Source organism: Carassius auratus, unplaced genomic scaffold (assembly GCF_003368295.1).
Source record: "Carassius auratus strain Wakin unplaced genomic scaffold, ASM336829v1 scaf_tig00027515, whole genome shotgun sequence".
Classification (NCBI taxonomy): Eukaryota; Metazoa; Chordata; class Actinopteri; order Cypriniformes; family Cyprinidae; genus Carassius; species Carassius auratus.
The window spans coordinates 375,681-392,529 of record NW_020525600.1 but is presented as its reverse complement, the minus strand read 5'-3'; the positions used below and the strand labels follow the sequence as shown (position 1 = coordinate 392,529).

The window sequence follows — 16,849 nt, the reverse complement described above, 5'->3', positions numbered from 1 at the left end:
AGTGTTTGTGTTTGTTCCCCTGCATTTCGAAAATGCTTGTTTTACAAATAAGGCCCAGTTTGACGTTGGATTTGCACATCATTTATTTCTTAAGGATAATGCAGTCCCAACAAAAAAGGGTCACGATCGTGTGTTGGAACCGCAGGCGGTGAGTAAAACTGCTTCAAATATCTCTGTGTTGTTAACTTAGCTATCGGCGCGTAAGCACATCAAGTAAACAACATGCAATGTTGTCATCAAACTGCACTTTCCACATGTACAGCTTAAAAAAAAAAAAAGACGACAAAGTAGAACTTAGTCATTTTCCAAAACCGCTAAGCAAATATATACAGTTTCAGTACATACCACATAGAGATGTCATTGCTGATGCTGCTCTTGTTAAATTTCAGCCTCTGGATCTGATTCTGGATCATAAATATACGCTGAATCTGACTGTTAGCCATGGTTTGTTTTTCCTCACGGTAAAGTCACAGCTTCCAAACGCTCTCAACGCAAAAGCCTACTGGCGCTCGTGATTCTTTAGCTCCGCCCACACGTCACGCCTCCAGCCGGTCGTGTTTTTCCGGGAAAAATCGGTAGAGACTATCTTTCTCTTATGAATATAATAAAACTAAAGACTTTTTGGAGTTATGAAGGATGCAGTACTACTCTATAGGTACTCATGATTAACAGGATATTGAGTGAAAGAGAGCATTTCACCCCCCCCTTTAAAGGATAACAGCTTGTCTACATGCTTACTTCCAAATTTGCTTGTGAACCACATGCTTTAATAGTGTGATAGTTTTCCAGCATTACTTTGTTAAAATAGATTATATAAACATACAGATTTTATTTAATTCAATGCTTAAGGTTTACTTAATATCAGAGGTGGGAAGTCCGGGTGCCAAAGAGTATAAGTAAAAGTCTTGCCATATTTTTGCTCTACACTGTTAAAAATGTATTGTATTTTTACAGGAAACTCCTGGGCCCAGTTTTTCAAAATGTTTAATCCGGATAAAATTGATCCGGATTTAGTAATCCTTTTTTTTGCGATCCGTGATCACGTAATCCATCTTACTTTTGGAGACAGTTTTTTAAAGCAGCATCGGATTGGATCAATCTGATCCGGATAGGAACTTTTCAGGATAGGATAGGAAATCACAATGTAGAACTATAGATATGTAAAGCGCAACAAATAGAATAGCCAGTGAGGGGTCAATATAAATTTATTTTTATTTGAAATGAAAACCCAGACATTAAAAAAAAAATAAAACTAAAAACAAGAAAATCCCCACCCCATCCTCTTCCAGCAGTCCGCTCATCTGAGACTTACAACACAAACACTGTACATTGAGGATATTTATAACAAGTATCAAGTATAGATGTATTGAATTAAAAAAAAAGACTTAATGTAAAACAATATTTTTGATTGTGATGAATCTATATATCAATTAGTGACAGAAATAAAATGAATTGTTTTTGGTCAGTTTTGACAGCTGTTTGGGGGATTATTTTATGAGGCCAAACTCTTTCTACTTTGCTGTAGGCCTACACTGAAAGGCTGAATACGTTAAGCCTACTTAATCACTGTAGCCTGACGGATGAACAAATAAAATTAAAACCTTATGAATAAATAGGATATCTTGTAAGATACTGCATGATCCAAATATAGTATTATTTGATAATTTTTTTAAGTTTTCATTACATTTTGGCCATGAAATCCATGCTGAATCCACCCTTCTGATGGGATCAGTTTAATCCAGATTTTTTGGATCAAAGTGAACCAAATCCTTCAAAAAAGTTCTAAAAAACCCAAACTAAAGGTTTGATCCCGATCAAAACCAAGATTGGATTACGTGGTCTAATCTGATTATTTAAACCGTTTTTTTTTCTTTTGAAAAAACACATTTTGAAGATTTGATCCAATCCGTTATCCAAAATCCTACTGGATTACTTTTGAAAAACCGGGCCCTGGCAACTAATTGCCGTGAATTTACAACAAACAATATACAAGAAACATACTGCTGACTTAATACAACACAATTCTGTGTTTATACAGCAGTGTTGCTGTGATTACAGTAGCATTAATACAATAAGATGTTGTATTTTGTATCGTTGTCGTACAATCCTCAACAGTGGTGACAATCCCGAAAAACTATTGCAGCAATGCATGCTGGGAGCCATGAACATGTTTTGTATGCTGGCATGAAACAGGTCACCATTGTTGTGTTTAATACGCCAAACGTTGATGTCTGTGAGTGTATAAATAATCTTAAACATGTTTTTAATAAGAAGTTAGCAAAACAATATTTATTCCCTCTTAAACATCAGTGTTTCAAATAATTTACCTGTATATCAGGGTAATTAAACCATTGTAGTGCAGTCAGTTGGTTGTTATTAAACCAGACATGTTGATCTGCTTTATATATGCAGAACACAACTTTTCTGAAAACAATTGCAACTGCAAAAAAAAAAGAAGTATTGCAGCAAAAGTTGAGGGTCTAGAGCATAACTGAAGCAAACCCTGATCTCTGTGATGGTGATCTAAAAAAAAAAAAAAAAACATTTTAATTAAGACATCAACATCTTAACCTCTGTGAATTCTCAATAAGAACTTCTGTACACTGTAAAAAGTGTTTCCCTATATTTATTCAGTAAAATTGTGTCAAAAATTTACAAGCAATATTATTAATTAAATTTAAAACATTTTAATTAAGTAGAAATAATCATTAAAAATGCAACACAAATGTGAATTTGTAAAAGGCTGATGTCATGTGCATGCATATAATGTTTCATGATCGCCAACTTCTGGCCTGGCATGCATAACATAGTATTCTTTAGCATAGTGTTTTTTTTGTTTGTTTGATTTTTGTCCAATGAAATCAATATTTTTATGTAAATTTTACTTAATTTTTTCATGTTATTCTACTAATTTTTAATGATTATTTCTACTTAATTAAAATGTGTTAAATTTAATTAATAATATTGCTTGTAAAATTTTGACAATTTTAATTAATAAATATAGAGAATCACTTTGTACAGTGTAGATGCATGACAGAAATAAAATCATTCTGGTTAGTATTACTACAAGTGAAGCTGGTAATGCTGTTTGTGGAGTTGTTTATTCAGATCTTGAGAGATTTAAAGTCTTGTATCTTCAGTTCACCTAAGACTGTGGCTGAAGAAAGTTGTAGTTTGTGTTCTTATTTCTCTTTCTTTCTTGCTTTCTTGATCATAGCAGGTGTTTGAATGACTGAGAGAATGTTGCAGGAACATTTTACTAACCTTAAAATAACATTATACTAATATGGAAACTGGACCTTTTTATGTTCTTGAAATGTTACAAATCAACGTTCCTAGAATGTTGAATTTTTAAATCAAAATTAAGTTGAAAGAATGTTTGAGAAACATCATACCTTTCAAAAAGTTTATTTTGACGTTAAGAAAACTGGACTTTTTATGTTAGAAAGAATAAGAAAGTACCAGTTTTAATGCTATCCCACAATGCTTTGTGGTGTCTGTAAAATAATGCTTCTACAGTGTAGTTACAATAATATTACAGGACTGTCCATCAATTTCCCATCATGCATTTGCATTTACAATAAAAACCATGAATACAGTGTATTGTTGTAAAACATATTGTAAAATTACATCAATTGCTAACAGTGTACTCATGAACTCAGCAGCTGATTTCATCAGAGGAGAAACCAAGTCATTCCTTCCAAGTCACAATGTAGTCTCAAGTTAAATCCAAAGACCTCAAAGAGTTAAAGTCAATGAGATAATTAAGAGACTAATTAAATGATGATTGTGCATTAATGAATAACACCTGCTGTTATTGAAATTTACAGAGAATCAGATGTTAATGTTTTATTGGTTAAAATAATGCCATCATCATGGAGATCAATGTTTGATTTAGTTGTGCTCTTGACCATTGCCTTGTGGTGCTAGATCTCTCTCTCTCTCTCTCTCTCTCTCTCTCTCTCTCTCTCTCTCTCTCTCTCTCTCTCTCTCTCTCTCTCTCTCTCTCTCTCTTCTCTCTCTCTCTCTCTCTCTCTCTCTCTCTCTCTCTCTCTCTCTCTCTCTCTCTCTCTCTCTCTCTCTCTCTCTCTCTCCCTCTCTCTCTCTCTCTCTCTCTCTCTCTCTCTCTCTCTCTCTCTCTCTCTCTCTCTCTCCTCTCTCTCTCTCTCTCTCTCTCATTGTGTTGTGAAGAAGAGAGACAAGTTATATATACACATTGAACATGTAATCAAAATGAGCTGTTTTAATTATGTCCAAAGGTTTTTTTCCCTCATATTTAGGCTTTAATTATTCATCCTAGAGAAACTATAGCATGTAAAAGAAAGTACTACTCTAATATTTACTGGGAATCAATTTTAAATCTGTGTAACACCTATGGAAATTTGAGAGCTTTTTAGACAAACACAGATATTAAGAACCAGCATGTGAATCACTACAATGTGACAATCAACAAATTGCTTCATATTGCAATACATGAAAAACTCCCATAATGCACTGCAGTATGAATAATTATTTCACCACTGTTGAGGATCATATGATAAATGTTGATCACTAAATACCTAATCGTAACCAGTTTATATATTGAAATGCATTCTATTTGGTGAAATCAGCTCCTGAGTTCATGGTGGGAGCAAAAATATGACGGGACATATACTCTTTGGTCTCTGGACTTCCAACCTCTGCTTAATATATATTAGTGCAAAAGAAAGATAAATTAAGTAAATCTTATGTATTGTTTTTTTTTTTCACTGCAGAAAATTATTGATATTTAAGGGAACGCTTTTTTACTGTGATAACTGTAATATAATATCTTTCAGTGCAACCTTACTCAGACTTCATGCGCTGCATGTAACCCATCCAAAGTGCATGCCCAGAGCAGTGAGCAGCCATTTATGTTGTGGCACCCAGGGAGCACATAGTGTCTTGCTCAAAGGCATCTCAGTCATGGTATTGCCGGCCCAAGACTCAAACCCACAGGTTTAGGATTAGGAGTCTAACTCTCTAACCATTAGGAAACAACTTCCCTGTAACTGATATGGAATATTAATCAGTGTATGACAGTAGCACCTTATATAATGTGTGTGTTGTGTTCAGATCTTCAGGTGGAGTCTCCTGAGAATGTCACTGAGGGTCAGAATGTCAGTCTGACATGTGTAAGCAGCTGCGCTCTGACTGACAGAGCAAAATTCATCTGGTACAGAAACTCAAAGCCATTAACTGAGAGAAGAGACAGAAACAATCAACTCCTGCTGCAGTCAGTCAGAAGAGAGGATGCAGGCAGATACAGCTGTGGTGTACAGGGACACACTTACATCTCTCCTGCTGTTCAGCTCAATGTCACATGTGAGTACAGATTCAGTCACTTTGTCTTTCTTTCTTTTAATTTGTAGAGATTGTGACTGTAACTAAACTTCATTTTTTTCTGTTTAAGATCCTCCAAACAGTGTCTCAGTGTCCATCAGTTCATCTGGTGAAATAGTGGAGGGAGATTCAGTGACTCTGAGCTGCAGCAGTGATTCAAACCCACCTGCAGAAATCACCTGGTTTAAAGAAGGAAGGTTTTTAGGATCTGGAAGAATCTACAGCATCTCAAATATCAGCTCTAATCACAGTGGAGAATACAAGTGCAAGTCCAGCAATAAACATGGATGGAAATACTCTGCTGTGACTTTAAACGTCATGTGTGAGTTAATAATGCTTCAGTAACTTTGACATTAAAGGTACAATAATACGATTTTCTGCATCCAAAAACCACTGGAACAAAGTTATATATTTTGTTGACTTCCCACATAGCAACATTGTGTCGGCCCAGATGCGGTCCACATCTGGCACCCGTGGAAAGATGATCTGGCCCACATGCAGCGTGGAATGACGGCACTTGGGCGGACCGCTCCTGTTTGCCAGATTTGAGCCACAAGCAGGCCATAGCAATGCCACGTCATCCAAGAGAAAAGAAATTAACCAGAACTGGACCTTATCTGAGCCACAAAATGTGTATACTAAACATGAAGTCATTTCAGCCTTAATAAGCCTGTTAACAAGCAGAATCACTGAAGGACAGAAGAGAACAGAAAAAGAGATGAGCAGAAACACAAGAACTACAACTGACTTCAGCCACAACCTCAGATTAAATCAACTGTAGATAAAAGAAGACATTAAATCGCTCAAGATCTCAGCAGAGGAGGATTAAACAACTCCACAAACAGCTTTACCAGCTTCACTTTTTACTAACCAGACTGACTTTATTTCTGTTAGACATCTACAAACATTTTTATTGAGAATTAACAGAGGTTTAACTCTAATGTGTTTCACCATAACAGTGATAAGTGCTTTCATTAGTTGGGCTCGTAAATCTTATTATATATTTTGTTTTTGACTGCTGTGACAGTGTGTTTGTTAAACACAATTGCAGCATCAAAGAAAGTTAGAGTGATGTGATATCAGGTGACGGAGGTAATCTGTTGATGGTTTTATAATCATCAGGAAGTACACTCATTCACTGATGTTTTTTTTTTTTTTTATCTAACAATTATGTTGTTCCAATGATACAATCGTATTACAATCCCTGTGTTTCTGCTACATGAGAGCCAGCAGTTTTATAACAATCAGTTAAAATCTTTTACAAACATGAGCTCAAAAATGTAACCTATTCTGACACACAGATATAAACAATCAGCACATGAATCTCAATAATGGTGACAATCAAACATATTTAGATAAACTGATCAATTCAGAACTTCACTGAAAAGCTACTAAGTCACAAAAACAACAGCAAAATATATAAGCAAATATTTAGAATTAAACAAAATAATAGGACACTTCAGCTGTATGCATGCTGAGAGTTGTGTACTATGCTAGTACCCAGGATGCATTGCAGCAGGGTACATTTGATTGTCACCATTGTTGAGATTCATGTGCTGACTGTTGACATTGTATATCGACTTTTACATGCTTGTTAAAATCGTATAACTGATTGTTTTAATATTTCTGGATCCCATGCTGCAGAAACACATGTTTTGTGGTGTGAATATATTAATGAAACCATTATTAGACAAAAAAAAAAAAAAAGCTGACTGCTTCATGATGATTATAAATCCATTAACAGATAACCACCATCACCTGACCTCAATTCACTAGTTTTTTTTTGATGCCCCAAATTAGTTTAACAAACACACCATCACAGCTGTCAAAAAAGACAAAAGATAGAGTAAGAGTTAAAAGCGCAACTAATTAAAACACTAATCACTGTTATGGTGACACACATTAGAGTTAAACCTCTGTTATTTCTCAATAAAAACTTTTGTAGATGTCTAACAGAAATAAAGTCAGTCTGTTTAGTAATAAGTGAAGCTGGTAATTCAGTTTGTGGGGTTGTTTAATCCTCTGCTGAGATCTTGAGATATTTAATGTTTTCTTTTATCTTCAATTGATTTCATCTAAGGTTGTGGCTGAAGTCAGTTGTAGTTCTTGTGTTTCTGCTCATCTCTTTTTCTGTTCTCTTCTTTCTTTCCGTGATTCTGCTTGTTAACAGGCTTATTAAGGCTGAAATGACTTCATATTTAATATTCACAGATTTTGTGGCTCAGATAAGGTCCAGTTCTGGTTAATTTATTTTCTCTTGGCTGACATGTGGGATTGCTATGCCCTGCTTGTGGCTCAAATCTGGCAAACAGGAGCGGTCCGCCCAAGGGCCATCATTCCACGCTGCATGTGGCCCAGATCATCTTTCTACGGGTGCCAGATGTGGGCCGGATCTGGGCCGACACATGTTGCTATGTGGGATTATTGAGTAAATGATCTGTAACAGCAAAAAATATATTTTTGTCCTTTAGATCTTCTAAACATAGCATGTGATTTTAACTTTATTGTGATATTTAATGAAAACTTTTTCTCTTTAAGATCCACCAAAGGACGTCGCAATGTCCAACTTCAGTCTATCTGGTGAAATAGTGGAGGGAGATTCAGTGACTCTGATCTGCAGCAGTGATTCAAACCCTCCTGCAGACATCAACTGGTTTAAAGGAAGAATGTTTGTAGGATCTGGAAGAAACTACAGCATCTCAAAGAGCAGCTCTAATCACAGTGGAGAATACAAGTGCAAGGCCAGCAATAAACATGGAGAGAAATACTCTGATGCTGTGATTTTAAATGTCATGTGTGAGTTCATGATTGTTCAGTAACTTTGACACTGAAAACTCAATATATAAAATTTTGCATTGAAATATCCAAAAACTACTAGAATGGAATAATGGAATGGAATAGAATATGTTTTGTTGACTTGAGCACTTACAATATCCCAAAAGTTTACAAAAATGTTAAATTCCAGGGAAATTCACAGTTTTAACCAGATAAATGGTCCGTATCTTTGTATCGCCAGTCAATGGTGTCATTTCCCTTCTACCTTTGGTTGTTAGTAGACAATAGGGCTCAACAATAAAAAGATAACAATAATTTTCACAATATGTTTTTCTCTTGATAGGAAGGTAACACGTTTACTATAATGTTTATGCATCAAAGTGGAACAAAACAGCGATAGTGACCCACATAGAAAGACAAGATCAACCTACTCTACAATTTATAGAAAAAAGACAGCCTTGATCGTACTTCCAATTTGTAGCCTTTATTTTAATTGGTGATGCACTGATCATTTTTCAAGCTGATTCAGATTCTTTTTTACAAGTCTACTAGCTATTTGTAAGCAATACATAAATAAATATGTTAACATTAAATAAATAAATAAATAATAAAATAAAAATAAAATCTGTAGCTATTTGAAAACAGAGGCAACCACTGCATTTTAATCACAAATCAAACAAATATACTACACCAAAGACTATAAATATGCAAAGACGTTTTACTTCTATTACTTAAAGGGTTAGTTCACCCAATAATCAAAATTATGTAATTAATAACTCGTTCCAAACCAGTGAGACCTCCGTTTATCTTCAGAACACAGTTGAAGATAATTTAGATTTAGTCTGAGAGCTCTCAGTCCCTCCATTGAAACTGTGTGTACGTTCTACTGTCCATGTCCAGAAAGGTAAGAAAAACATCATCAAAGTAATCCATGTGACATCAGAGGGTCCGTTAGAAATTTTTGAAGCATCGAAAAATATGTTTTAGTCCAAAAATAGCAAAAACTATGACTTTATTCAGCATTGTCTTCTCTTCCGTGTCTGTTGTGAGAGAGTTCAAAACAAAGCAGTTTGTGATATCTAATTCGCGATCGAATCATTCGATGTAACCGGATCTTTTTTAACCAGTTCACCAAATCAAACTGAATCATTTTAAACGGTTCACATCTCCAATACGCATTTATCCACAAATGACTTAAGCTGTTAACTTTTTTTATAATGTGGCTGACACTCCCTCTGAGTTCAAACAAACCAATATCGCTGAGTAATTAATTTACTCAAACAGTAAACTGACTGAACTGCTGTGAAGAGAGAACTGAAGATGAACACCGATCCGATCCAGATAATGACCGAAACATTGACTCGTTCACGAGTACAGATTCAGTCACTTTGTCTTTCTTTCTTTCTTTCTTTTTAATTTGTAGAGTTTGTGTCTGTAACTAAACTTCATTTTTTTTCTGTTTAAGATCCTCCAAAAAGTGTGTCAGTGTCCATCAGTTCATCTGGTGAAATAGTGGAGGGAGATTCAGTGACTCTGAGCTGCAGCAGTGACTCAAACCCACCTGCAGAAATCAACTGGTTTAAAGAAGGAAGGTTTTTAGGATCTGGAAGAATCTACAGCATCTCAAATATCAGCTCTAATCACAGTGGAGAATACAAGTGCAAGTCCAGCAATAAACATGGATGGAAATACTCTGCTGTGACTTTAAACGTCATGTGTGAGTTAATAATGTTTCAGTAACTTTGACATTAAAGGTACAATAATATGATTTTCTGTATCCAAAAACCACTGGAACAAAGTTATATATTTTGTTGACTTCCCACATAGCAACATTGTGTCGGCCCAGATGCGGTCCACATCTGGCACCCGTGGAAAGATGATCTGGCCCACATGCAGCGTGGAATGACGGCACTTGGGCGGACCGCTCCTGTTTGCCAGATTTGAGGCACAAGCAGGCCATAGCAATGCCACATGTCAGCCAAGAGAAAATAAATTAACCAGAAGTGGACCTCATCTGAGCCACAAAGTGTGTATCTTAAACATGAAGTCATTTCAGCCTTAAAGGAACACTCCACCGTTTTTTGAAATAGGGCTTATTCACATTATTTCCTACATTTAGATAGGTGGGCAAATGCATTTTTGTGTCAGTGCATGCATTGTTTTAGTTTGACTGGGTCAGCGTTAGCTTAGCTTAGCACAATGAATGGAATCCTTTGTTGCCAGCTAGCATGGCCTGAGTAAAAGTGATCAAAAAAAAAAAAAAACCCACATAATTACTTCTTGTGGCCTGCGTATTCACAGCGAGTACAAATAGCGATCCAGATTAACAATAGGCGATTTCCTAGGCAGATATTGACTTGGGACTATATTATGGGGAAGCACAGGCGAAGCACTGCTGCTTAGGCGAAACACTGCTACTTCGGCGCAGAGATATCATGCAACGTGTGTGTGTGTGTGTTACATAAACAATGAAGACCGTTCTGCTACCTCCTTTGGTCAAAATGCTAGTAGCCTTCTCCTCTCTAGTAGTTATACTAAAACTCCCGAGTCTAACTTGGTGAGAGAAATATAGCTAGCTAACTTACCCCTCAGTCATTTCATTTTACATGTTCGTAGTCTAGATAGTAGTCTAGTCTATCCGTAGTCTAGTGCAGCATCTATTTTACATCCGAATAAAAACACAGATTAACATAAGGAAGAGATATAAAAGACAACTTACATGTGAACTTTGTTCTTCCTGTGCTTTGAAAATAGATGGGACTGCCGTATCTTTCAGACGTAGTACCGTCTTTCTGGACCCATATTCCATTTTTTCAAAGTAGTCCTCTGGTGCAAAATGTTCTTCGCAAACACGATACTGCTTTATTTTGTTGAGAGGCGTTGAACTACAGATCTCCAGAGCTGCTAGCCATTTATTTCTCAATTCCACATTAGATGGAATTCTGTGAAACATTACATTCGTGTATGTCCTTTGCTTGTTCTCACAACCTTTTGCTATGCAGGTAGTAACCATGTTTGCTATAACTTCTCAAAATAAATCATCCAAAAGCGAAGACACTCGGTGCAGGTCACACCGGTATGTTCTTCTTCTGTTTTTTTTTTTTTACGCGTTGCACGCCGGCATGTTGACAGAAGTCGTGGGATTTCATGTGTTGGGTGATATCTCTGCGCCGAAGTAGCAGTGCTTCGCCTAAGCAGCAGTGCTTCGCCTGTGCTTCCCCATAATATAGTCCCAAGTCAATATCTGCCTAGGAAATCGCCTAGTGTTAATCTGGATCGCTATTTGTACTCGTAGTGAATATGCAGTCCACAAGAAGTAATTAGGTGGGTTTTTTTTTATTTTTTGATCACTTTTACTCAGGCCATGCTAGCTGGCAACAAAGGATTCCATTCATTGTGCTAAGCTAAGCTAACGCCGACCCAGTCAAACTAAAACAATGCATGCACTGACACAAAAATGCATTTGCCCACCTATCTAAATGTAGGAAATAATATGAATAAGCCCTATTTCAAAAAACGGTGGAGTGTTCCTTTAATAAGCCTGTTAACAAGCAGAATCACTGAAGGACAGAAGAGAACAGAAAAAAGAGATAAGCAGAAACACAAGAACTACAACTGACTTCAGCCACAACCTTAGATGAAATCAACTGTAGATAAAAGAAGACATTAAATCACTCAAGATCTCAGCAGAGGAGGATTAAACAACTCCACAAACAGCTTTACCAGCTTCACTTACTACTAACCAGACTGACTTTATTTCTGTTAGACAGCTACAAACTTTTTTATTGAGAATTAACAGAGGTTTTACCCTAATGTGTGTCACCATAACAGAGATAAGTGTTTTCATTAGTTGGGCTCGTAAATCTTTTTTTTTTTTTTGACTGCTGTGACAGTGTGTTTGTTAAACACAATTGCAGCATCAAAGAAAGTTAGAGTGATGTGATATCAGGTGACGGAGGTAATCTGTTGATGGTTTTATAATCATCAGGAAGTACACTCATTCACTGATGTTTTTTTTTTTTTTTTAATCTAACAATTATGTTGTTCCAATGATGCAATCGTATTACAATCCCTGTGTTTCTGCTACATGAGAGCCAGCAGTTTTATAACAATCAGTTAAAATCTTTTACAAACATGAGCTCAAAAAAACGCAACCTATTCTGACACACAGATATAAACAATCAGCACATGAATCTCAATAATGGTAACAATCAAACATATTTAGATAAACTGATCAATTCAGAACTTCACTGAAAAGCTACTAAGTCACAAAAACAACAGCAAAATATATAAGCAAATATTTAGAATTAAACAAAATAATAGGACACTTCAGCTGCATGCATGCTGAGAGTTGTGTACTATGATAGTACCCAGCATGCATTGCAGCAAGGTACATTTGATTGTCACCATTGTTGAGATATATGTGCTGACTGTTGACATTGTATATCAACTTTTTCATGTTTGTTAAAATTGTATAACTGATTGTTTTAATATTTCTGGATCCCATGCTGCAGAAACACATGTTTTGTGGTGTGAATATATTAATGAGACCATTATTAGAAAAAAAAAAAAAAGACAAGCTGACTGCTTCATGATGATTATAAATCCATTATCAGATAACCACCATCACCTGACCTCAATTCACTAGCTTTCTTTGATGCCCCAAATTAGTTTAACAAACACACCATCACAGCTGTCAAAAAAGACAAAAGATAGAGTAAGAGTTAAGAGCGCAACTAATTAAAACACTAATCACTGTTATGGTGAAACACATTAGAGTTAAACCTCTGTTATTTCTCAATAAAAACTTTTGTAGATGTCTAACAGAAATAAAGTCAGTCTGGTTAGTAATAAGTGGAGCTGGTAATTCAGTTTGTGGGGTTTTTTAATCCTCTGCTGAGATCTTGAGATATTTAATGTCTTATTTTATCTTCAATTGATTTCATCTAAGGTTGTGGCTGAAGACAGTTGTAGTTCTTGTGTTTCTGCTCATCTCTTTTTCTGTTCTCTTCTTTCTTTCCGTGATTCTGCTTGTTAACAGGCTTATTAAGGCTGAAATGACTTCATATTTAATATTCACAGATTTTGTGGCTCAGATAAGGTCCAGTTCTGGTTAATTTATTTTCTCTTGGCTGACATGTGGGATTGCTATGGCCTGCTTGTGGCTCAAATCTGGCAAACAGGAGCGGTCCGCCCAAGGGCCATCATTCCACGCTGCATGTGGCCCAGATCATCTTTCTACGGGTGCCAGATGTGGGCCGGATCTGGGCCGACACATGTTTCTATGTGGGATTATTGAGTAAATGATCTGTAACAGCAAAAAATATATTTTTGTCCTTTAGATCTTCTAAACATAGCATGTGATTTTAACTTTATTGTGATATTTAATGAAAACTGTTTCTCTTTAAGATCCACCAAAGGACGTTGCAGTGTCCAACTTCAGTCTATCTGGTGAAATAGTGGAGGGAGATTCAGTGACTCTGATCTGCAGCAGTGATTCAAACCCTCCTGCAGACATCAACTGGTTTAAAGGAAGAATGTTTGTAGGATCTGGAAGAAACTACAGCATCTCAAAGAGCAGCTCTAATCACAGTGGAGAATACAAGTGCAAGGCCAGCAATAAACATGGAGAGAAATACTCTGATGCTGTGATTTTAAATGTCATGTGTGAGTTCATGATTGTTCAGTAACTTTGACACTGAAAACACAATATATAACATTTTGCATTGAAATATCCAAAAACTACTAGAATGGAATAATGGAATGGAATAGAATATCTTTTGTTGACTTGAGCACTTACAATATCCCAAAAGTTTACAAAAATGTTAAATTCCAGGGAAATTCACAGTTTTAACCAGATAAATGGTCCGTATCTTTGTATCGCCAGTCAATGGTGTCATTTCCCTTCTACCTTTGGTTGTTAGTAGACAATAGGGCTCAACAATAAAAAGATAACAATAATTTTCACAATATGTTTTTCTCTTGATAGGAAGGTAACACGTTTACTATAATGTTTATGCATCAAAGTGGAACAAAACAGCGATAGTGACCCACATAGAAAGACAAGATCAACCTACTCTACAATTTATAGAAAAAAGACAGCCTTGATCGTACTTCCAATTTGTAGCCTTTATTTTAATTGGTGATGCACTGATCATTTTTCAAGCTGATTCAGATTCTTTTTTACAAGTCTACTAGCTATTTGTAAGCAATACATAAATAAATATGTTAACATTAAATAAATAAATAAATAAATAATAAAATAAAAATAAAATAAAATCTGTAGCTATTTGAAAACAGAGGCAACCACTGCATTTTAATCACAAATCAAACAAATATACTACACCAAAGACTATAGATATGCAAAGACATTTTTCTTCTATTACTTAAAGGGTTAGTTCACCCAATAATCAAAATTATGTAATTAATAACTCGTTCCAAACCAGTGAGACCTCCGTTTATCTTCAGAACACAGTTGAAGATAATTTAGATTTAGTCTGAGAGCTCTCAGTCCCTCCATTGAAACTGTGTGTACGTTCTACTGTCCATGTCCAGAAAGGTAAGAAAAACATCATCAAAGTAATCCATTTGACATCAGAGGGTCCGTTAGAATTTTTTGAAGCATCGAAAATACGTTTTAGTCCAAAAATAGCAAAAACTATGACTTTATTCAGCATTGTCCCCTCTTCCGTGTCTGTTGTGAGAGAGTTCAAAACAAAGCAGTTTGTGATATCTAATTCGCGATCGAATCATTCGATGTAACCGGATCTTTTTGAACCAGTTCACCAAATCAAACTGAATCATTTTAAATGTTCACATCTCCAATACGCATTTATCCACAAATGACTTAAGCTGTTAACTTTTTTATAATGTGGCTGACACTCCCTCTGAGTTCAAACAAACCAATATCGCTGAGTAATTAATTTACTCAAACAGTAAACTGACTGAACTGCTGTGAAGAGAGAACTGAAGATGAACACCCGATCCGATCCAGATAATGACCGAAACATTGACTCGTTCACGAGTACAGATTCAGTCACTTTGTCTTTCTTTCTTTCTTTTTAATTTGTAGAGTTTGTGTCTGTAACTAAACTTCATTTTTTTCTGTTTAAGATCCTCCAAAAAGTGTCTCAGTGTCCATCAGTTCATCTGGTGAAATAGTGGAGGGAGATTCAGTGACTCTGAGCTGCAGCAGTGATTCAAACCCACCTGCAGAAATCAACTGGTTTAAAGAAGGAAGGTTTTTAGGATCTGGAAGAATCTACAGGATCTCAAATATCAGCTCTAATCACAGTGGAGAATACAAGTGCAAGTCCAGCAATAAACATGGATGGAAATACTCTGCTGTGACTTTAAACGTCATGTGTGAGTTAATAATGTTTCAGTAACTTTGACATTAAAGGTACAATAATACGATTTTCTGTATCCAAAAACCACTGGAACAAAGTTATATATTTTGACTTCCCACATAGCAACATTGTGTCGGCCCAGATCCGGCCCACATCTGGCACCCCGTGGAAAGATGATCTGGCCCACATGCAGCGTGGAATGACGGCACTTGGGCGGACCGCTCCTGTTTGCCAGATTTGAGCCACAAGCAGGCCATAGCAATGCCACATGTCAGCCAAGAGAAATAAATTAACCAGAACTGGACCTTATCTGAGCCACAAAGTGTGTATATTAAACATGAAGTCATTTCAGCCTTAATAAGCCTGTTAACAAGCAGAATCACTGAAGGACAGAAGAGAACAGAAAAAGAGATGAGCAGAAACACAAGAACTACAACTGACTTCAGCCACAACCTTAGATGAAATCAATTGAAGATGAAACAACACATTAAATCTTTCAAGATCTCAGCAGAGGATTAAACAACTCCACAAACAGCTTTACCAGCTTCACTTATTACTAACCAGACTGACTTTATTTCTGTTAGACATCTACAGAAGTCTTTATTGAGAATTAACAGAGGTTTAACTCTAATGTGTTTTCACCATAACAGAGATTATTGTTTTTCATTAGTTGGGCTCTTAACTCTTATTATATATGTTGTCTTTTTGACTGCTGTGACAGTGTGTTTGTTAAACACAATTGCAGCATCAAAGAAAGTTAGAGTGATGTGATATCAGGTGACGGAGGTAATCTGTTGATGGTTTTATAATCATCAGGAAGTACACTCATTCACTGATGTTTTTTTTTTTTTTTTTTAATCTAACAATTATGTTGTTCCAATGATACAATTGCATTACAATCCCTGTGTTTCTGCTACATGAGAGCCAGCAGTTTTATAACAATCAGTTAAAATCTTTTAACAAACATGAGCTCAAAAAAAACGCAACCTATTCTGACACACAGATATAAACAATCAGCACATGAATCTCAATAATGGTGACAATCAAACATATTTAGATAAACTGATCAATTCAGAACTTCACTGAAAAGCTACTAAGTCACAAAAACAACAGCAAAATATATAAGCAAATATTTAGAATTAAACAAAATAATAGGACACTTCAGCTGTATGCATGCTGAGAGTTGTGTACTATGCTAGTACCCAGCATGCATTGCAGCAGGGTACATTTGATTGTCACCATTGTTGAGATTCATGTTCTGACTGTTGACATTGTATATCGACTTTTTCATGCTTGTTAAAATCGTATAACTGATTGTTTTAATATTTCTGGATCCCATGCTGCAGAAAGACATGTTTTGTGGT

General features: G+C 35.9%; 1 protein-coding gene across 8 annotated transcripts in view; it reads left to right on the top strand.

The window, feature by feature from the left end:
• LOC113079243 (B-cell receptor CD22-like) overlaps positions 1-16,849 on the top strand; it is a 61,852-nt gene that overhangs the window by 33,255 nt on the left and 11,748 nt on the right. For 7 of the 8 annotated variants that reach the window (XM_026251460.1, XM_026251458.1, XM_026251462.1 and 4 more), the window contains 6 exons: positions 5,095-5,343; positions 5,432-5,683; positions 7,900-8,157; positions 9,602-9,853; positions 13,546-13,803; positions 15,250-15,501. In XM_026251460.1, the coding sequence (XP_026107245.1) occupies positions 5,095-5,343; positions 5,432-5,683; positions 7,900-8,157; positions 9,602-9,853; positions 13,546-13,803; positions 15,250-15,501 (1,521 nt within the window). The remainder of the gene's footprint in view (positions 1-5,094; positions 5,344-5,431; positions 5,684-7,899; positions 8,158-9,601; positions 9,854-13,545; positions 13,804-15,249; positions 15,502-16,849) is intronic. The other variant, XM_026251465.1, reaches the window with a different exon arrangement.